Source organism: Cyprinus carpio, chromosome B10 (genome assembly GCF_018340385.1).
Source record: "Cyprinus carpio isolate SPL01 chromosome B10, ASM1834038v1, whole genome shotgun sequence".
Classification (NCBI taxonomy): Eukaryota; Metazoa; Chordata; class Actinopteri; order Cypriniformes; family Cyprinidae; genus Cyprinus; species Cyprinus carpio.
Window position 1 is genome coordinate 2,621,833 of NC_056606.1, and position 24,423 is coordinate 2,646,255.

Sequence of the window (24,423 nt, forward strand, 5' to 3'; positions counted from 1 at the left end):
ATTTCAATATTTGTTTGGAGGGTTGGCATTCGATTTAAAATTTTTAAATTCGAATATTCAAATGTTTTTTTTCACACCTGGCATCCCCCGCAAAACGGTTCTCATTCGCTTTAATATGAATTGTCCATGAGTGAACATTATGATTCAGTTCATCTGGAAGAGAAGAAAAAAATACCCAGACTTCAGCTGTGTGGGAGTACTTTAAATTGAGTGAGACGGAGACAAAGGCAGTGTGCCAAATATGCAATGTGAAACTGGCCTACCACAACAGCATATCAAGTTTGAAAAACCACCTGATTTCTGTTAGTTCTATAGTGTATTGTTAAAGTAAAAAAAATAAAAATAAACCGCTGCTTTTATCCGCCATGTTAATCAGTCGTTTTACACGATAAAAACGTGCAGTCAAAAAAAAAACAAACCTACAGTAGCCCAGCCTAATAATAGTTTGTCTATATTAAATGTATTGCTCTTAACAGATCTGTGTGTTTTGTATCACTAATGCAATGTCTGTTCTCGGAGCATATAAGCCCTGCCCGCATCAGGCGCAACGCTTCTGGCTCACACTGTTCTATTTATTGAAAGTTTATTCATTCTAAACGTGTCGCGTGTCCATATTGCACCAAAATGCGACACTGCACTCACTTGGGTCTGCAGCAACACACCCTCCATGCGTGAAGTCGATTGGATGTAAGGTTCTTGACATAATACAAATGCAAACAAACAAACACACAGAGATTCCTGCCTTCATTAAAGTGTGTTTGATGTGGGCGCGACAAAGCGACCATTGAAAATAATTTGAAATTTGTGTCAGTATGTCATAAATAGAACGAAGCAGCAGTTTACTGTCGGTGTGGACAGCATAATAGGTTCTATTGTATTTTGTTGTGCCATGCCGCTCACGTCTGGTGTAGACACAGTGTTAGAGAGAAGAATATGTTCAGCCCCCTCCCACCGAAGCTTCGAATATTCGGTGTTGATTACTACCGAAGCTTCGAAGCTCAAAAAATGGTATTTGGACCAGCCCTAATGTTGACAACTTCATGTGTGCTGCACTTAGAATATAATTTTCTTTAACTAGAGGGTTAATAAAGAAAAAGTTATTTGAATCATGTTGTAGTAACATTTTTAAGTTGACTAGTTAAAAATCATAAAAAAAATCGAGAATAGGTCAAACGTTCAGAATTTTTTATTTTTTTTTAAATTGAGATTTTTTTTTTTTTTGCCAAATCACCCAGCCTTAAGTTGTACCTGCACTTACTCACATCGTTAACACATCCCTTCACACTGGTGTTTTTCTGTGCATTTAGAGAGGCTTGTATAACCTCACCACTTAAGAAACCCACCCTTAACCCATCTCTTTTAGAGAACTACACATAGCTCATTGCAACTTGTTGCAAAAACACTTGAACGAGCTGTTTTACACCAAGTTTTTGACTTTGTAAAACATAATAGACTACTAGACATCTGGTTTCATAAGTGGACATTCAACCGAGACTGCCTTGGTCTCAGTTGCTGAAGCCCTAAGACTGGCAAGATCGGATTCCAACGCTTGATCCTATTCCTATCTCCTTCAATCCATGTCTCCTGCAGTTGTACCTGCTTCTTCCTATTGGCAAAGGGCATCTCAGGAACCGCACTCCAGTGGTTTGAGCCTTACATCACAGATAGGTCCTTTAAGGTATCTTGGAGAGGTGAGGTGTCCGAGTTGCAACATCTAACTACTGGGGTGCCTCAGGGCTCAGTTCTTGGACCATTTCTCTTCTCTGTCTACATTGTACATTCTACATAACAATTCTGTCATTCAGAAACATTGCTTTTCATATCACTGCTATGCTGATGACACTCAACTCTACCTCTCATTCCATCCTGATGATCCAACAATAGCTGCTCGCATCTCAAATTGTCTAACAGACATTTCTTGCTGGATGATGGACCATCACCTTCAACTCAACCTTGCCAAGACAGAACTACTTGTGGTTCCATCAAACCCATTGTTTCATCACAATTCCACCAACCAGTTCCATCAACCATAACTCCTTCAAAAACAGCCAGAAACCTTGGAGATATGATTGATGATCAGCTAACTTTCTCAGACCACATTGCTAAAACTGCCCGGTCCTGCAGATTTGCTTTATACAACATTAAGAAGATCAGGCCTTTTCTTTCAGAACATGCTTCACAACTACTTGTTCAAGCTCTTTTTCTGTCCAGGGTGGACTATTGCAATGCTCTCTTGGCAGGTCTTCCAGCCACTTCTATCAAACCTTTACAATTAATCCAGAACGCGGCAGCAAGATTAATTTTTAATGAGCTAAAAAGAATGCACGTCACACCTCTGTTTATCAGTTTGCACTGACTAAATAGCTGCTTGCATAAAATTCAAGGCATTAATGTGTGCCTTCAAAACCACCACTGGCTCTGCACCCCTTTACCTTAATTTATTACTTCAGACTTGTGTGCCCTCTAGAAGATTGCATTTGAATGTCGCTTTATTGTTCCATCCCAAAGAGGCACAAAATCACTTTCACAGACTTTTAAATTAAATGTTCCTTCCTGGTGGAATGACCTGCTCAACTCAATCTGAGCAGCTGAGTCCTTAGCCATCTTCAAGAATCGGCTAAAAATACATCTTCCATCTGTATTTGATGGACCCTCTATCTATAGTACTTTCTATTCTTAAAAAAAATAAAATAAAAATACACTTGTCCCTTTTAGACTTGCACTCTATTCATTTACTAACTGCTTGTTTTCTTACAAAAAAACTAACACTAGCTTTTCTAATCTTTTTGTATTCTATCTGTTTTCTTTTTATTTATTATACAATTACCAAAAGCAAAAAATGTCTATAACACTAGGTTACTCCATTCTTCTTCTATTCTATTTGAGCATATCGCCCAATACTAGTAAATGATGCCTTTTTTTGGTGAACTGTTACTTTGTCGCTGTACGTTCCATACTGTTGTGTAGGGATATGCCGGTATCAAATTTTCCTGTTGCGATTAATTGCTGATGCTTTTATCACGGTATACCGTATTATCACGGTGTTGTTGTTCAAAAATGTGGTCATAATACAGTATAACAGGTTAAATAACTTTTTTCTTATAAAAAAAATAACTGACCTATTAAATACAATAAAGCAATACAGAAAAATAAAGTTAGAAGTTTTAAACAGAATAAAGTGCAAAAGAACTATAAAGACCAATAGGTATCACTTTACAATAAGATCTCATTAGTTAACCTTAGTTAATGGATTAACATTCACAATGAGCAATAGCTACATTTGCTACAGAAGTTATTAATCTGTTAAAAAATACAAGTCTTAGTTCATGCTAGCTCATTAAAATAACACAGTTGCAACTTTCGATTTTAACAATGTGTTATTAAATATTGGAATACATAAGATTAATGAATGTTCAGAAGAATTTTTCATTGGCAGTTTATGTTAACTAATGAATTAACTAATGTTAACCAATGAAGCCCTAATGTAAAGTGTGAATGAACAATAAAGAATCAAAACAATTTCAAAGAATATCTAGGGCATGTTGTAGTCCAAATTAAAATGAAAAAAAAAAAGTTTGAAAATAAATAGCCTATTAAGTCTTAATATTTAAGTATTTGGCTCTGTGATGAACACCATAGCGAATACACAAATCTGAATGGCTATTTAAAATTATTTAAATACGTTTTATAAAGTAGCAGCTGCTTTATTTATGGGTTTCCAGGGTAAGGGCTGCATTTTCTGCAGTTTAGCGCCATCTGCTGTCAGAGAGTGAATGTGCTTTCATTCAGCTCACGTGTTCCTCCATGTGCTTCTCATGTGTGCTTGTTTACATCAGAGCGCACACGCATCTTTCAAGCAGCATACAGCGGTGTTGTGCAATTTGACCAGTTGATGGGAAAAGTATTTTTAAAATGTATTCCATTCCATTCCATACCGTGTTTATGGTTTTTTTAGGTGTGCACGAGATAACAATATCATGCATATTCATATATCGCATTACCGAATACCAGCACATGTCTACTGTTGTGTTTAAAAGGGTCAATCAAACATTTCACCAGTCTGTTCCACCTCTGAAGGGCATTACTTACATTTCTCCTGTCAAATGATTCCCTTGATAGCGTCTCTGTAGAACAGCTTTATTTACGGCTGTGCTATAGGAGCTTTGGGAAGCATCCAAATCCTTCACACCCCATACAGACAGAGTTCTCTGTAGTGCGCTGATGGCCCCTCTGGGACCCCGGCCTGAATGCTCTCAGCATGCGATGCGGCAGATCACTAAAGCCCTGCTGTTTTTATCCTGACTGTAATTCGCCCATTGACACGCTCATTAGAACGCACTGCCATGGCTGGTATTAGAGACTACTAAACTCATGTTGGCATGTCTTCTGCCAGAGCTGGACCGTAAATCAGAAAGCAGTGGAGGGTAGGAAGGTATCCACTTCAGTTTTACCCCGTTACATCTGTTCAGAAGTTTGTGATCAGTACTTTTAGTATGATTTTGAAAGAAGTCTCTTTTGCTCACCAAGGCTGCATTTATTTTATCAAAAAAAAAAAAAAATAGAGTAAACCAGTAACATCATGAAATATAATTGCAAATAGCTGTTTTCTATGCAAATATATGTTATAATGTAATTTATTTCTGTGAATTTTCAGCATCATCAGTGTCATATGATCCTTCAGGAATCATTCTAATATGCTGATTTGCTGCTCAAGAAGCATTTCTGATTATTATCAATGTTGAAAACAGCTGCGCTGCTTCATATTTTTGTGGAAACTGGGATTTTCAAAAAAAAAAAAAGTTAAAAAGACCATTTGAAATATAAATATGGTAACTAGTGCTGTCAAACAATTAATCGCATCCAAAATAAAAGTTTTTGTTTGCATAATATATGTGTGTGTTCTGTGTTATTATGTATATATAAATACACACACATGTATATATGTTTTTAAATATTTACATGTATTTACATGTCTATATTTATATTCATATAATTTATATTATAAATAAATATTTTATATATGAACAACCTATTTTTCTGAAATATATACATGCATGTGAGTGTATTTATATATACATAATAAATATACAGGACACACACATATATTATGTAAACAAAAACTTTTATTTTGGATGTGATTAATCGCGATTAATTATTTGACAGCACTAATTGTAACATTATAAATTGTTTTAATGTTATTTTTTTGTTATTTTATGCATAATTTATGAATTGAACTATGAATTTCTTTCAATATCTTACTGACCCAAAACTTTTGAATGGTAGTGCATATAACACAAAAACAGAACTATTTATAGTTCTTAAAAGCATCCTTTTAAACTTTTCTATAATATCTTTTTTGATCATATATCAACTGTTAGTGTTTGAGATTCTTCTGCAGGACGAGCTGTAATCGGTGCGTCTCTTCAAACAGACACAACAGCTCAGCGGGTTTTCTAGTGACTCTAGAATCTCATTAGGAAGATAAAATAAGTGGTATTGAATCTTTTTAGGTGTGTGATTTAAATGGAAATGATTTATGAGTGTTTTATGCTAGTTATCAGTTTTCAGAATTTGTTTAATGTTCTTTCCCATTATTCCCTGCATACCCAGAAGCTTAGGTTATGAAGAGTCATAAATATTAAGTGCTTATGAAAAAGACTTTTAATTACACAAAGAATCAATAAACTGAAATGCTTCCTAAAAAATAGAAGTAAAAGTCATTTGAATGACCTGACATGCTAAAAAACAAATCTTCAGTTGAAAAGTGTTTTTTTTTATTTGTCTTTTAAATCATTTTAGCTTAAAGTATTAAATTAAAAATTTTAACAGTATTTTTCACTCCTGTTTCAAAATCATATACATTTTATCCTCAAAATGAGCAGGTGTTGTATGACATTATAGCTTCAGATTAAATCTTACTTTTCTTCCCGTCCATGTCAGCGTGGATTTTGCGGGCCAGGAAGCCAGTTTTGTAGACAGCAGCGTTGGGGTCATGGGCAATGTCCAGGAACGGGTTACTGCTGCTGCTGATGCGACTGATGCTCTTAGTGTGAGAGTGATGGTTCTTATCCGCCAGCTCAGACAGAGACTTCTTCAGCTCATCTCCATCACTACAACACACACACACACATATCCCATCAACCTTCATGCATGACAACTCTTCCACAGCCCTGACAATGTATGAAGTGTCTGTAGTGAGAGTCTGAACAGGTTCTGTTAAATGGAAAGCCGTGGAAACACTTTTCTGTAAGAGACTGATGTGTGGGAGAGTCCGCAGTCATTCAACACCACTGCAGGAATCCCTGCACAAACACACTGACCACTGACACATAATGCACATCTCTTATTATGTGGCCTCCTGACATTTGTGAAAATAAAAGGCAGAAAAAAATCAGTAGATTTCATCTAAATGTCATTTGCTTAAAATCATCTCTTTTGCATGAATGATAAATGACAGCAAGTTGCATTTTGTGATTTTTGAATATATAAGGTAACATTGATATCTGATTTGGTACAGTATGCACACTCCAGTTTATGGAAGGTCACATAAATGTTTATCCACCCAACAGATCCAATGTACTATTCTTGCTCTGTATGTTGCTATCTTCATCCCATATGGCAGTTAGTGTTTCACAGTCACCGCATCCACACATGCCATCTATTACTGCTCATGTATGGCTGGCAGGGCTCCTAAAAACTAGGTAGGGTATCTTGGCAGGCATTTACACTAGTTTTTTATAGAACCAGACACCTGTCCATTACATGTAATCTCGATTACGTAATCAGATTCCTAAATTTAAGTAATTAGATTATATTTCGTTTTAATTTGCTAATTTTTTTAAGAAATATATTTACATTTAGTCATTTAGCAGATGCTTTTATCCAACTGAGCACTATGGAAGCAATCAAAATCAACAAAAGAGCAATAATATATACTGTTAGAGCTGTGACAAGTCTCCATTAGCCTAATGCAGTACACATAGCAAGGTTTTAATTATAATAAATAAAAAGATAGAATAGAAAGGAATAGGAAACGCTAGTGTTAGAGGGTCTTTTTTAAACAAAAATAAAACAAGTTAAAATAATATAAAAAGAATAGAGAATGCTAATGTTAGAGGGTCATTTTTTATAATAAATAAAAAGAAAACAAGTAGCTAGAAGAGAAATAGAATGGAGAGTGCAAGTGTTAGTGGATCAAGATTTTTTTTAATGAAAAAGAAAACAAAAAAATAGAATTAGAATAGACAGTGCTAGAGGGTCAAATGAAGTACAACATGGTACACAACAATCATATTCAAATCTGTTATGTGCAAGATAGCTCAAAAGTAATCAAAAGTAATCAAAAGGTAGTCAGAAGACATTACAAAACAAGTAATCTGACAGGTCACATTTTATTTTAAGGTCCAATTCTCACTATTAAAGGCACAATATGTTAAAACATAAAAAATCAGTAGAACAGTGTTATATATTTTGCTGACTTGTGTACTTACATTATCTCAAATGTTTCGAAAAATCTTTAAATCTGGAGAAATAAGCAATTTTAACTAGTCCATAGTGTCATTGTGTCTCCTGCCAATGACATCATAAACCCTTGATTTCCGTTTTTGTTTTGTAGAAAACATGGAAACACTGAAGACGCTTTAATAAGTTGTGCGTTTTAATAGACCGGTGATGTCCGCACAGAGTACCATTATAACAGAACTTTCAAATATATGATAAAACAGCGCTGCTTTACCCCACATACTCATGACCGGAAGTAGCGGAAGCGGTCGGCTGTGGCATAATAAAAGCTTTGCTGCTTTCGAGCTGTACGTGTGACACACTCGTTTGCCAGCCTCGTTTCACTTTGATGGCTTTCAGCCTCACCCTGCTTCATTCTACTACGTTAATAAATCATTAGCTCATCCATGAACATGATTTCTGCCCGAGTCCCGTCAGATTGCATTGACTGTGGGGATGAAGACCACAGCTCCCATGATTCCACACTCAGTCATGAGACAAAGCTACACCTTTGTCTCTTTGTTTATTTTGAATATGCGCCCTCTAGTGGCAAAAAAATTACATATTGTGCCTTTAGCTAACCATTAACTATGACTTTTGACCCAATAAATTCCTAATTGGCTGCTAATAGTTCGTAAGGTATCTGTTACATGTAGGAATGGGGTGGATTAAAGGATCTAGAATATGCTCATGCAGAATAAAGTATTAATATGTGCTTTATAAATAGTAATACACAGCCAATAAATATCAGCATGCTAATAAGCAACTAACTGACAGTGACAATTGTCCCTACACTAAAGTCTTACCAATTACATAACTTACTGCAATATTGTATTATAGATAGCACCTTATTTACAAAAGTCAGCTATGAGCCTGCTGCAATGAAAACTGTACTACTTGACTGTATATTACCATTTATACTGTATTTTTCATCAAATGTTCTGTATTTTTTTATCAAACATTTACAGCTTTGGTGAGCAGAAGAGATTTTTGGAAGGTAGTGCATTGCTGACTTTAGATCTGTTCCTCACACACACACTTCTTCTGTACAGCAGGTGGAAAGAGTGTTTGATTAAAGACGAAAAGTTGTAATCATGCGACAGTAGAATCACCATCAGAGGTCAAAACTTTAAAGGATCATTTGAAGTAGGTCTGTAACTTGACACATGCCACTTAACTTCATGTTCACACACTTCAATACTGTGTCATATTAACAGCTGAGAAGATGCTTGATGGGTTTTAGACAAAGATTACAGTTGCACTGCTATGCTTTCTGAAATGCAAACACTCCGCTGGACTCGGTCCTGAAGGTTGGAGCTTCTGTCAGTCATGGAAAAGAACGTTGCTAGGAAACTAACAATCCCAATAGCAGCTATTTACCTCGGCTTGCTGTAATATGTTTGAAGCTTGAGACCACTATTTGCTTTGTGACATTAGTCCAGTGTCAGGAAGCATTAGAAATGCTCAAAGATTCCTTTTATGTAAAGAAGGATCACACAAGCTATTGGGAAAAAAGAAAAGAAAAAAAAACATGAATAAATACTGAAATAGGCAAGTCAAGTTAGTCCGAACTAGTCTTGTCTTGATGTATACAGTAAATGACCCTTTTAGAAGTTCCCATCCACTTACTCAAGCTGAATCACACCATTAACAGCCAGATGAGATGTACCTACCCACAAAACAAACAATCAACATATTTCATAACAGAAAACAATTCATTTCACCCTCATTTCTGCAGGCTATTTCATTCTCCCTCTCTATATATAGCACTCAGTCTCCACAAAACCCTATAAAACCCAGATAAATGATGATGGAGGCAGAGTATTTCAGCAAGATGAGAAATAAACAGAGTTAGCTATAAATGACTGTTTCTGTATGCATATGACTTTTAAGAAAATGACTGCCATTAATGTGAACTGACTGCACTTTTCCAAATCGAAATAAAACGTCTCATGAAACAGGGCTACACACTTTTGCACAACAAACACAGAGCGATACTTGGCCTATCCAACCACCGCCAGATCAGAAATGATGACAAGCAATTTGGAACTGATGATATAAGTGTTAATTCATGGCCACTAATCCATGATTTCCCAATACAAAATGTAATAAAGCTGTAAGCAGCAATATTTTTTTTAAAATGAGCCAATATTTACAGCTATTGACCAGAGGAAACTACAGTGCCAAAAGTTCACAGGTGCCCCTGACCTGCTTGCCACACACCAAAAACTGCTAACAAATTTCAAGAGCACATACAATTCAATTTAGAAAGACTGACACAAAGCAAAACTACTAGAACTAGACTTCAGACTCTCCTGGAGAAGCTTCGCCAGACCATTACACTACCTCCAACATGCTTGAGTGTCGGGATGAATGAAACAGTGTATGGTTTTTGCCATACACACCAGAACCGAAGTCAATCAAGTAGTTCCTCTTTTAGTTTATTGTAGTTCGCAGGAGCAGGAGAGACTCCAAAGTGGTTTTGCAAATTTATTTGCAATGACTTTCTGACAAGGGTCTTCTGAAATGTCCTTCTTTTGCGGTATGATGCACTTTTAATATTCACAATCAATGATATAAAGTTCACTCTGATTTACACAGGATAGGACCAGACGAAATAATTAACCAAAAACAGTTGCGCCAAATTTGGTTGCACCACTGGGTGACGACAATCTCATGGTTCGGATCATATTACGGTTTTTGAGCCACGGACTGGAGAATTTTTGGGATCAGCAAGAAAAAAAAAATATTTCATTGTAACTTTGCTTGCCATTTATAACTTAAAGCTAATACTTCTTCATTACCACAGCAAAAACTACTAGCCAAACTAAGAAAGTTCAAACATGATTAAAGAGACGAGTGAACAGCCAGTAAAAATAAAACAAATACATAAATTACATGCATAGATAAATACAACAGAACAATGTTACAAATAAAATAAGGTCGGTAGTATTCAGGTATAGAAATGTAATAATTAAGTGTATAAAATAAATATAAGATTAATCTTTGTCAAAAGTGTTTTGTTGTTTGATGAGCATTTATGACAGCACCAGGTATTTATAGGATGCTGTCCCTTTAAGACCTGATGCAAAGATCCAATACAATGATAGACATCAGATTTCTTTCTCAGCTTTTCTCCTTCATTGAAGACATAACCGACTGCATTTACCAGAATGATTGTTGAGATTGGTATGTTGTCATAATTTGTGTCTGAATGCAAGGAGATATGAAAGAGGGTTCAGTTGGTGTTTGCACGCAGTGAAACGTGCCTCTGCCTCAGCATGTGTGTGCTGTGGTGCACATAGATAACAGCACGCGAGTAACGAATAGACTTCCTTTTCGCCTTTGACCTTCACTGAAATGGTTTAAAATCGCTTGCGTGTGTAAACACGTACTATTGACCAACTTTCACCATATTATGGTTAGATTTTCAATTAATCCCCGGATCACATGTGTGCCGACCGTAGAGCCTGGTCGGTTCAACCACTAGTGACAACTATTTCTAGTGCCCCATGAAATCTGTTTTATTTTTTCCCAAATTCTGATTTAACTTTTTCCAAATTAAATTTTTTCCATTTTGATTATTCTGGACTCCTTTAATTGTAATAAATCACTTAAATTATTCTGGTTAAATTAAAATTGTATTTATCAAAAAGCATGTCTAATTAATTAAAATAATTAAAACTTACATATTTTCACAATCAATTTATTAAAGGTTTAACAAAAATTACATGTTTTGGGCCCTGTTTTATTTTTTCTCACCATATGTTTATTGTTACCAAATTCTGTGTTTTAGCATGTCTACTTATTTGAATGCATAAAAACAAATTCATTTGTTCTGATTACTACACACACACACACACACACTGAAGTGCGCGCGACGCTCGCGGTGATTTTAGCATCTGTCGTCTCACTAAATGAGGACATAAATACACAAACAACATCTCCAGGACTGCTCTGAGAGTCACTTCATGAGTATTTCATCATTTCATTTGAGTAAAACTAGCGTCATATGATTTACACACAGAAGGTATTCACAGCAACCCGTCAAAATATAAGTCCGGCTTACCTCGAATGCATTGCAGCAGAAATATATGACTTTTGTTCAGCAGAATGTAAATACTACTACTACTAAAATTATTAAAACTTTATTTTTTAAGGAATGATTACATTTTTTTATGAATCACACAGCAATGAAAAAATTTCTTCTTCTATGTTTTAATTTTAATAGTAAATCCCCTTTGTTTGCCAAAAAATAAGTTTAATGTTCAATAATTTAAAGATAAATTAATGTTTTATGCCTTCATTTGATAACCAGATACACAACACAGAATTTCTGAGAAAAAGAAGACATTTAGTAAGGCTATTTTAAGAATAAATTTGAATAAATTAAGTTGTTTTATGCATTCAAATAATTAGACATGCAACAACAAAGAATTTGGTAACAATAAAACATATGGTGAAAGAAAATAAACTGATGTGACATTGTATAAGTTCCATGATTTTAATTATTTTGATAATCAAATTTAACCATTAAAAAGGATTCTAGAAAAATCTTAATGGAATTTGGGAAAAAATAAAACAGATTTCATAGGGCCCTATATTTAACACATGATTACAACAGTATATGGTTTGTATGTTATTTTAATGAGATTTGGGGTGTTTTCTTGATTAAGAAAGTTTACATGAGAAATGCCAAGCTGGTAGCTTAGTATAAAAACTATTAATAAATAATTACAAACACTGGATACTGGATTGAAGTAAATTGAATAGTAAGTAAAAACTTACTATTAATTTTATAAAAAGTCTTAGCTTGGTGCTAATGTTAGCTCTAATGCACCTGTTAGCCTGCTGCGATTGCATTTGATGATATATCAGAAGAATTCATCTAAGGTTGTAAGAAAATATTTTGTTTTTAGAAAGACACTTTAAGTGGATAAATGTATATTGGATCAATGCGATGTGGACCAGGAGACTATAAGGAGTGGATAAAGATTTTCAGTTTCATGAAATGTTTAACAACCTATTGTTATATGTTCACCTATACAAAAGCGCCCCTTTTAACTGTTATGTTTTATTTAATTTCATGTTCAACAGGTTTGTTTTTGTAAAATGTAAATTTAGAATTGTCATTTTCTTTAATCATTTAATTATTATAGCACCTAAAATATGTTGCGTGTAAAAAAGTGTTTGTTTCAGCCAGTTAAAGGGTGGGTACATTGTGTGCAGGTGATCAGGATGGTACAGTACCACCTCCGCCTCATTTTGAGCCAGAAAAAAACCCTGTATATCACGATTTGATTTAGGTGTAATGGCCTACTTTTGATTAATTCATCCAAAGTTTGACAAATTCCGTGACATTCCGCATTATACAGTAAATTCCATTTTTATGATTGGATTCAGCCTGCGTTTTCTGCATTGTGGAAATCATAGGGCCCTATATTTCACATTTAAAGACTGAATAACTGGAACCTTCAATACCACAGAAATGAAAGTTGCACCTAACACTTCTGTCCATTTTATCTCAAGACAATATCTATACGTGTAATGAAATGACTTGTATGTTTAAATATCTTCTCAAAACTCATAAGACTGCATGCTATGTTTGTTTGTTGGCAACAGGGCTGTCAGTAGGAATTATGGGCCTTGTGACTGTATATTGCTCTTGGCCCCTCTACAGATCCATTGTCCAGCTCTCAAGTCAAGTGGAAATATGTTATGCTGTTTCTAAGGCGGCAATATTTTGGTGAAAAATGGGAAAGCGGCTCTCATGGCATGGTTCCGGGGTCACTTTAATATAAGATACAGCACCATCTGTCTTCACAGTAGACTTCATTAGTGAATTAGCTTGGAACATTGGGCTATAGAAATCTAAAGGGACCACTCTCATGACTTGACATGTCTACTGTAATTAGTCACGTTATTTCAATCTTTAATGAGATTTCTTGGCCAGTAGGTGGCAATGTCCCCATGCTGTTCAGGTAGCTTCAGGGTAACATATGCCAAGTACCATTTCAATATTCTAAAGCATTGTTAAGCACAGCTTTGCTTCTTGTTCACATGAGGTCATTTCTGAGGTTTTGAAAACCTAAAATTCTGTAACTTCTGCTAGATTTGCTCTAAAGAACATTTGTGAACATTTTATTTTTTAAATCCAAGGAATCACTGCAAAACAGAATCTAACAGAATCGAAACCAAATGTGCCAAATTTTAAATTCTGTTTTAATTAATTTTTAAAAGGGACAGTTTACCTAAATATGAAATTCTGTCACCACTTATTCACTTCAAATTCTGTAAATTTTGTATTTTAAAGTTGAAAATATGTTACTTGATCTGGCTGTACAGTGAGTTTATTAAATTACGCTCAAAGCCATTGTAAAATGCTTTATAAACACACACCTGTGACCTCATTACATCAGTATTACTGCTATGTGTGTTGCTTGGCAACTGCTGAAAAACAACTTAGCTTTGATTTAAAGAAATATTTCAGGTTCGATATAAAATTTTGACAATGTTGACCACAGAAAAAATATATTTCTTTTTTGTTTTTTTTGTTTTTTTTTTTTTTTGTGTGGTGGGGGGCGAGTTATTAGGATTTTTATGTGTATGTGATTTTTGTGTTTTTAAATATTGTGTGTTTTTTTGTTTTTTTTTTCAAACACAAATTGCTAAAACCTATTGTCAAAAATATATTCTCTGTGGTGATTGACAAACTCGTGTTGACAAAGCTTAAATTGTATTTACCCAGAGCACTCACTGAAATCATTAAGGAATCAGTGATGCTCCATGCAGTGCCTAAACGTGCCCCTTAGCTGTTCTAAAATCACTGTAATCCATGGCTTCATACTGCTTTAATAAACACAATATATTCAAACATGATATTAATTCATATTAAATCTGCAAATAACTACTGCTTACTGATGTTACAGCAAGAGATTAGCTTGTGGTTCAGATGTGGTTTGCGGTTGGTGCAGAGAGTTGGCGAGGGCTTGCTGTAATTTGGGACAATTGGACGGTGTCTGGCTCTATGACTGTTATCAGTGAAGCACATTGTCAGTCTAATGTCATGTTTTCAAGATCATAATTACAGCTCATGTCTCAAATGCCACCAATCTAATCATTTGACTCAAAGGCACAGTATCACACACACTTTTTGGACCTTAATTGGATTGTGTGTTTATTGTGCAGTTGCGTGTGGTGGGAACCAAAGCCAAGATAAAAATAAAACCATCATTTGATGAAAGGAAGCTGAACGGAAACATGACTCTTTAAAGGTGATGGTGTATGATCTGTGGGACAGTGAATATTGCATGTGCTCATGGGAATGCTGGCTTCAATCCAGAATCCAGCCTGATCCTAATTCCCTGCTTTTTCCTCTAGAATTTCCTGTTTATAGTTTTTATTTTTTGTTCTAAAAAAGAGCAATGGTGGTGGTGAATGCAGAAGTACTTACACTGCCCATTCCAGCTTCTCGTTCTTGATGGAGTTATACAACAACTGCATGGGAAAAAACAGAAAAAAAGACAAAGACTTAGTATGTTATGCATTCAGTTTAATAGAATTCATGATTCACCTGAAGCACAATTTATTTATTTAACCTCCTTAAATAACGGTTCTTCAAATTGCATTGAGTTTAATATGTTTCTTATTGATGTGGAGTACGTTTTATTTCAGTGCTTGTGCTCTTTTATTTAATATCTCACTGACGTATATAACTGTGTTATTATGATTTATGATTAGAATCGTTATTTTTTGTACTAATGAAGCTTTCTCATGCAGTGCCATCAGTAAAATTCATTGTGAAAATGTCAGACAATTTATTTGCACTATTTATGCAAATGCACACCCAGATTCCTGTGTGAAGTGCGAGCGAAAGGTCAAACCAAACATCAAAATGCTTCAGAACTCATGGATATTACACACAGAACACATGCAGATGTTCAGAAGCACACTACACATCCGCACAGGAGTCATATGACAAAAAGGGCTTCACTACATTCATGAGCATGCAACATAAAACAGACAGACATACTCTCAGCTGTCATCTGATACACTTTTCACACCAAGCAACGGCAGACACTGAAGTGGCTGATCTCTCATAACAGTCACCGTCTCATAACACTAAACACACGTCAGCTGATGTTACGTGAAGCTGCTGCATGACACATGAGGGGTCACAGCCCATACGATTTCTGTTAATACAAATATGAGAATTTTATGACACCAGTCTGTGCTTTCTGACTGACAGATGGCTGCTTTTGAACGCCTGTATGTCTAAGTGCACATGTGATCAGTGTGAACCAGAGAATGATCAAATGCATTTCTTGTTCAAAATGCCCATCGTGGTGCGATTTCAGTGTCAAACCACTCACTTCTGTCTTAGATAAACATAAACAGGCAGGCAAAATCTGCAAAATCTCATGATATTAAATCTTTGCAATTAGATGTATCTGCTTATATTAATCAAACAATAAAACTGCCAAGAAACAGAAAACATTCTGCTCTTAATTTATTTCTTTGTTCTCTATGATGGTTTATTTGAATAATTACATGACAAATCTAAAGCGGTGTCTTCACTAACAAAACTTGAAATTACATTCCATTGTAGTGTTAACAGTAAAACGCTTTAAAATCTAGCATCTACCAGAATTGGCTGTGTGTTGCTCTGCTGCTGCTGTATGTAAAAAGGTGATGTGCATGTGGCCTAGTGGATAATAATCTAGTCTGTTGCAAACACTAGTGTATACTGTACTGTAACAGACTATCTATGGGCTAGTGTGTAATTTGTTGTAATGGATTATAATATGTTTAATTGATTTGTTAGTTAAGTTGAATATAAGAGCTTTACTTGATATGAATGTTGTGTTTATTGATTTAATGGATGTTTTAGTTGGTATGAAATATAGGTAGAGTGATTTATGTTTGAGAGTGTTTGAATACATTATTTTGTCTTTCTGTTTAATTATGTTAGTTACATAGAAATTAAATTCAACTTAAAATTACTGACAAAAACAGTCCTGATGTGATGTAAAAACAGGTTGTGAAGTAAACTACTCACTCAAAATAAAAAAAATAAAAATCATTTGGAGTCAATAGCCTCGTGGGCAGCGCTCCAACACATAGCTCAGTTGTGCTTCGTCTGAGTGCCGGTTCATGTATGTTTCCTATGTCATCGCCCTCTCACTGTCTCTCACATCACTTCCTGCCAACTCTAAACTATACTAAATAATTAAAAATCTATCTTAAAAATAAAATGAATAATATTCTAACATTTGTGTGTTCATTCTCTCTCTCTATACATATATTATATTATTTCTACATAAAATAATCTGAATAAGTCATTAACACAATTACACTATACAGTTAAAAATGGTCACATATACCCATAAACTGCAATGTGCACATATTCCAAGTCATATCACTTAAGCCTCTAAATCCGGCCAAATCATCAGTTTCCTTTAAATAAATCGCAAGCGATGCAAGCATTCGTTTACTGCATATGTGTGCAGTAATTTTCCAATTTTAGTTGACTCAAAGTGAAAAGTGTCAATGTTCATAGCTGTACAAACACAAAGCCATGTTCCTCTCACATGAGATGTGTCAGTGGATACCGCCCGCTGGACACAGACACATTACACCAACGTGTTCACGGCACAACAGAACACACACGGGAGCGAGTTACACCGGAGAGGCTACAACGCTCTCATAAACAATCTCTGTGAATCAGAAATCAAACACAGTGGCCAATAAAACAGACAGACGCCGTTAACCCGGGTCAAGGTGACACGTTAATGCCGTCACAATAACAGATGTTAACAAAACGTTAGTTGTGTTTAAATAAATGCATCACTTAAAGAAGCCTTCCCCACGTCTCATCCACAGGGAATTACAGCATTTTGTTGAGTGTGAGTATTGTAACACCAGAGCAGCACTTAATAACAGCGTTACATGAAGAGCTTTAGTCTGCATGCGAGATCATGTCAGCAATGAGATCCAAAAATCCCACAACGAGTCTAACAACATCACAATGCCAAAGAAAAATCATCTCCATTCCAGGCAAACACAAAACACCACAGCAAATGTCAGGCTCGTTACCTTCTCCTTTTTGGGCAGTCCAGTGTTGAATTCAGCAGAAGTGGACACTTTGAGAGACTTGGAGCGGTGCTGGGGCTGACGCCTGACCGGCTCCTCCCTGCCGTACTTGACGGAGCCGCTGGCCCGCATGCGGACCTTCCCGGTCCCCTGAACGCTGTTTACCCCGATCATCTCCTCCGATTAAAGCCCTTTCACACGCACACGGCGCTAGAGAGGAGAGCGAGCTTGATCCGGAGGGATGTGTGAGGAGGAAAGGAGAAGCGTGAAAGCGGACACACGAGCAACACAGAACGGTGCACAATCGTCCCTGCCTTCAACACAAGAACGGGGCTGCTCTCTCCCGCATCGCTCGCCAGAGTGTTTGGATACAGAGCGAGATTCCCAGGAAGCTGATCGTCAGTGAGTCAGTGACTGGTAGAGTCTGGGATGGACAGAGACACGAACAGAGAGAGGGGGGGGGGGGGGGGGAGGGGAGAGGAGGTGCTCCTCCCATTCTGAAGTGAGCCAATGTTGAGATCGATTCATTTATATTTTAAACAGCCAATGTGAGCTGTGTTGAGGTCGATTGATTTATTTTTTAAATCAAAGTTTGATTAATTTATTTTTTGAAGAGCGAGTTTTAGGTGAGCTCTGGAATTAATAACTTATGAAAAGGCAATGCAGCACTGCCTCTGAGGCATGTATACAGTATGAGTTAATTCGAGAAACGGCCAAATAAGATTCCACTTTTGAACGCAGTAAGACTTTGGTGCACAACTATCACTGTCTTGAGGTGGTTTATGATAATAACCGCTCTGGAATAATGATGGAGATTCCTTCAAACATGCCTGGCTCGAGGCAGTAATTCAGAGATTTCCTGTGAGAAATCCATCACCTCAGTATGATTTCAACTGGAATCAATAATTCAAAGTGTTCAAAGCGCATACTAATGCTCCATAAACACACCATGACTGGATGAAATAAAACTAATCATGAGCGGGCAGGTTTAATCCTTTAAGTTTCAGATGTGAAACTCTAATGAGATGAACATGAAGCACACTCATGGACCGTCCCGAAAAGTGGCAAAAGCTCTAATCAGACTGACAGTCATGTTACAGGGTCACGAGGAGGAAGACCTCAATTTGTGTGAAAAGTCTTTAAGGTTCAGGGGATGCTGAGATTTAGGGATGCAATATATATTGGTGCCATTTAATTCATTGATAGTAATTAATACATTTTTTTACTTATCAGTATCAGTAAATATTGTGCATATACATGTAGGCCTATTTCAGCAGATACTGGAAATTTAATTGTGCATGCTTATCCACCAGAATTAATGTTCCGGTCACCTTGCCTTCATCTACTCTCATAAAAATAAAGGTGCTTCACGATGCCATAGAAGAACCTTTTTGTATAAATGGTTCCATAAAGAACCTTTAACATCTGAAGAACCTTTCTGTTTCACAAAAGGTTTGTGGCGAAATAAGGTTCTTAAGACTATAAAAAGTTAAGAAAGAGATGGTTCTTTAAAGAACCTTTGACTGAATGGTTCTTTGTGGAACCAAATATGGTTATTCTATAGGATCGCTTGGGGCAGCTGTGGCCTAATGGTTAGAGATTTGGACCTGTAACCAGAAGGTCGCAGGTTCGAGTCTCGGTGCCGGCAGGAGTTGTAGGTGGGAGGGAGTGAATGAACAGCGCTCTTCCTCCCTCAATACCCATGACTGAAGTGCCCTTGAGCAAGGCACTGAACCCCCAGTTGTTACCCGGGCGCTGGATCTGTAGCTGCCCACTTCTCCTCCTGGTGTGTGTTCACAGTGTGTTCACTTCTCACTGCTGTGTGTGTGTGCACTTGGATGGGTTAAATGCAGAGCACCAATTTCGAGTATGGGTTACCATACTTGACAAATGTCACGACTTTCACTTTCGCTTAAAAAACCTTTTGAAGCACCTTTATTTTTAAGAGTGTAGCACTTTAGCATAATTTTTTGTAGACAATTTCTGATGCAAATTTATGTCAACTTCAATTTATTTGAAAGACAAGCTTCAAAACTACTGGACAACTATGGTTTTATGTCACATTTAATTTTTTCATAATTTATGGTGTTGTTTATTGTTTCATAAATGTTGCAGTTTAGTTTTCATGATCATTGTCTCCCCTCTCTGACGCTTACAATTACACAGACTGCTTTTTATGGTGTACTTCCAAGACTTCTACATGTAAATGACATCAGTTATGACTGGCTAACATGCTTGCATGTGAAATGAGAATGATGCATAATCAAGTCTGTCTCAGAGGAAGGATTGTCATTGGCCACCTTTCCACTTCTCTTTCAGAGGAAAACATCTGACATTTTTGCCCCTTAATATTCCTATACTATTGGCTGAAAATTTGGGAGATAATTGAATGGGGATCGTTTTAAGAAAAAAATGGCTTTTTTTTTTTACTTCACCTGGATGCATTAACTAAAAAAATAACTTTTTATTAGTTATTAATGCGAACCAATGCTTTCACCACAGATGCAGGTGTAAAGCCCATGCAGATGGCCAGGAACCAATTTATCATATCCCTGTTTACGACAAAAGGCAGCTAATATAAGTTTAGTTTATTTTAAGGTTACAGATCACACTATGTGAGCATACCTAGCTGAAGAGCAATTTTGTAATGTTTACCTGTTTTGTGTTTGATAAGGCTGATGAACAGAAAGACTCAGAGAGGCTCCAAATTCTTCTAGTTGATGTTGGTTTGTTGTCTTGACAGTGTGGTGGAGGAATAAGAAATGCTTTACGTATACACTTGTAGGGCAAGATAGTGAGTAGCATAAGCCAATGTCAAGAACAGAAGCTCCAGTATCAATGTTATTATGGTTTGTTTGTTCAGTGTATGGAGTGAAGTGGGGTTGAAAGAATGGAAGAGCCACTGACGGTGCAACAGTAAAAGAAGTAGGCTGAGGATCAAGGGTTTATTCTGCATGTCCACAGACTGGATCTTTCATACAAGAATGTTGCCAAAAACAGCAAGAAGTGGAAGAAGAGATTAGTCCTCTTTCAACACTGAAATTTGAAGTCTGCATTCAAATTACGCACAGCAGCCAAAAGCCACTCAAATGCCCACCAGAGTAGGTGGCACATGGTGACTGGCTCATCTTCTGAGAGCATTACACCAGTTACTCAGAGGAGCAGGTAGGCTGTGGATCTGTAGAGATAAACATGCCATCCTAAACCTGCAGAATTACTGTTTATTATACTTTATTTGATTTGTAGCATGTGCATTTATTTCATCACTCACATTCTACCACAGAAAACAAGGAAAACCCCTGAAAAATAAGGGACAGCCACAGAAGAACTTTCAGTGAGTGTGAAGAACATTTTAATAATATAACACCGTGGTTCCCAAACCTGGGGGGTCGCTGAAGATTTGCAAGCGGATTTGCATTTTCATTTGGCCCGTCTGCTGTTTTTGTTCAAACCAATGCAAAAATCAGACTGAATTTTCATGCACTGTTGTAAAGTTTTAACAGGTTGGTGTAAAATAAGTGAAGGTGCAGTTTAAAAATCTAAACAATTTGGAAAATAAACTATCTAGAATTATTAATAGAGCAGATAAAACACCTATAATCCACATTTTGATTCATATCCCTTTTCTTAAAAATGGTCTAAAGTCTGAAATGTGAGGTTGTCCAATTACCAAGCTATCTTTTTATGACATTTATCATGTAAAATCTGTCCATCTTGGTTAATGTCATTATTTTAATGTTTCTGCTGTTGTTGCAGTTATTAAAACTTTAACAAATGATTTGCAATTTAATTTTAATAGAACTTCAATTTCTTTTGAAATTGAAAATTTGAATGTTAAAACTAGTTCTGTCAAACGATTAATCGTGATTAATCGCATCCAAAATAAAAGTTTTTGTTTACATAATATATATGTGTGTGTGTGCTGTGTATATTTATTATGTATACATAAATACACACACATGCATGTATATATTTCAGAAAAATATGTTGTTTATATATTACATATATTTATTTTTAATATAAATTATATTAATATAAATATAGACATAAATACATGTAAATATTTTCAAAATATATACTGTATATGTGTGGTATTATATATACATAATAGATATACACAGAACACACACAATATAATTTTTTTTGATATTAATATATAGTTATTGTATGAGTTTAATGGACAAAAGTTTGGGAACCACTGATCTAACAAACATTTTCTAATCTAAAGTATCTTTTGCGTAGTTGAAAGATTCCATGGATGTGTAAAAGGGCTTTATGGCACTGACAGAAAGGTACTACTGAAATGTTCAACACGACTGTGACCAAACTCTGCTACAGTTTACATCACCAGAGCTGTGCTACTCAAGAACAAGGCACGAGTGTGAGAAAATATCTATCTCGGCATATTACTCCTTTTATGTAGAAAACAGCAGAGGGAACCAACAGTTTGAAGGGCATTGCTCTTTCACAAAAAGAAGTGCTGCATCACTCAAGACTGCAACGATCGAACAGCTTGTGCAGATCATGAACAGCAGGTAGAGATGCCAGTTCTGGAGCGATGCTCACAACAAAAGCACCGTAGGTAAGTTCGTCCTGACATCATGACACTTCTTACAATAAAACACATGCGGCACACCTATGTTACGGAGGGACAATGTGTTTGTGATTGTTTTGTGACTATTAACCCTTTAATGTCCTCCTTCAGTAACTTTACTCAAGCCCCAGAGTATTCTGCAGAATGCTTTCTGTTTTTGCCTGTGCTCGAATGCAGTATGGTTGGGAGGGTGTATCTTGACGGTAAAGAAATGTTATAATATATGCATGCATGCTGGTAAATTATGTGCATTTTCTGCCCTGTGCCTTTTTAATTGGATTTTTAACGGGACTGGGAAGTGATCCAGAGTTTAAGGCCTCATGAGCACAACAGCTCTTCATGTGTCGGAAGCAATGCACAACCCCAGTACAAATTAAAGATGTACAGCATATAAACTACATTTAAATAAATACAATACAAGCTTTTTGTGATGCTGTAAGCAAACAGCAGTTTTTAATAACCTGACATTTAAAATGACATTGCAAGTTCCTGTTTGAAATTGTAACATTTCCACAAGTATTTTAGATATGTTTTTGTTATGATTATTTTAATTAACAGAATTTATATTTGAAGGAATAAGTTCAAGTTTAGTTTTTAATGTCTAGTTTTGTTTTTAATTACTCTTAAATGAGTCACAAGTAGTGTACTTTACACTTGCAGCAACCACATGTGACGACCCCGGGCTGGACGCCGCTTCGTCCACGGTGTAAGCCAATTCGGCGATTCACAGTGCAAAGTTGATGTATTTCCTCAGCGACCAGCACGGATCAGCTCCAGGCATGACGAAGCGGATATAGTCCTCTTTTGGAAGGCCAAACAAAGTAGTTTCGCTTTCACAGTGAAACACACAGCGTCTATACGACATGGGGGCGGCAACAACAATATTACAACGAGAGGTAAAAGGTACGCCTTCTTTCTTTGCATGAACATCTGGGCGGCCTTATGTAAATCTTCCCATATACTGACGTAGATATAAGTGGACGAGTCTCAAGTTTTATAAAGAATATCTCTTTGGATTTGAGACTTTACTCTTTGCAACTTCACAGATCTTCTTTATTCACCAAGAGCTTGTAACACTCCAAAGAGAAAGGAAAATTTGAAATCGCAACATATGACCCCTTTAAAAGAGTAATGGAATATAATGTATTTTTTGGTGATTAAGCTATAGGATGTACATTTATCCTATTCTAAAAAAAAATTCAGAATTCTGTTTTTCATACAAATACCTAAAAACCATATAATTATGTTTTTACCATTGTATTGAGGTGCGCTTTATGTGTGGTCTTAACTGTGTTTATCATGATTTAAATCTATGCTTCTATGGAAGACCAATGATTTAAAAAAATAAAAATAATAATAACCATATAAAAACTAGGATGCTACAATTTTTTAAAGAAGATGCTACTGATTTTGATAATGATCATACATTTACATCTGCATCCTAGGTAAAGCTACTGCTACTATCAAATGTGTATTTCTAAAAGACAAAAAAGTAATATTATTATTAGTAATATTATCAGGCAACACAAACCTGTTGATTTGAGAAATGATTGTTTCTTTTAGGATATTTGTTTTGTTTGTTTATATTAATGTTTTTGTTTTTAGGAATTTTAATTTTGTGTTTTATTCTGGTTTTAAACTTGAAAGAAATAAAGATTTGACATTTATTGTGATAATTATTGATATCGACTAATATTGTGATAATTTTTTGGCCATATCGCCCAGCCCTAGTCACAAGCATAGGAACCTTTCTGATTCCTGTGATGCGATCCCTTATATGAGCGGGACAATATGTATGACTGAAATAACCGCACATCAAATTTATCAGTTATCTTCAGATTTCATTTTAGTTATCTAGTGCAGGGGTTCCCAAAGTAGGGGTCAGGACCCCCCCTATGGCATCGCGAAACCACGAGGAGAGGTCGCAAGATGATTTCCAGAAATCAAATAATTTTTTTAAAGGATAAGAAATAGCATATTTTACCCATAAATAAAAAAATTATAAAAGTTGAATTAAAAATAAAACTCCAACGTGGAGTTTTGTACTCCAGCATGTTACCCACCCAACTAATTGGGTAAGATTAATGTTGAAATGTAAGTAATGAGTAAATTACTATAAAATAATATTATTGTTGTTAGACTGTTGTGTTCCTTTTTGTTGTTACTATGCTATACAGTAAGTGCATGTGTGCCATTGTGCAAAATGTTTGTATACTTTAACCACCTCAGAGGAAAGT

At 35.9% G+C, this 24,423-nt stretch overlaps 1 protein-coding gene across 1 annotated transcript in view; it reads right to left on the minus strand.

Moving 5' to 3' along the window:
- The window catches only part of psd3l (pleckstrin and Sec7 domain containing 3, like), a 114,225-nt gene that overhangs the window by 9,282 nt on the left and 80,520 nt on the right, over nucleotides 1–24,423 (minus strand). The window contains 2 exon segments of the mRNA XM_042731964.1: nucleotides 5,920–6,110; nucleotides 14,954–14,997. Coding sequence (XP_042587898.1) covers nucleotides 5,920–6,110; nucleotides 14,954–14,997 — 235 coding nt within the window.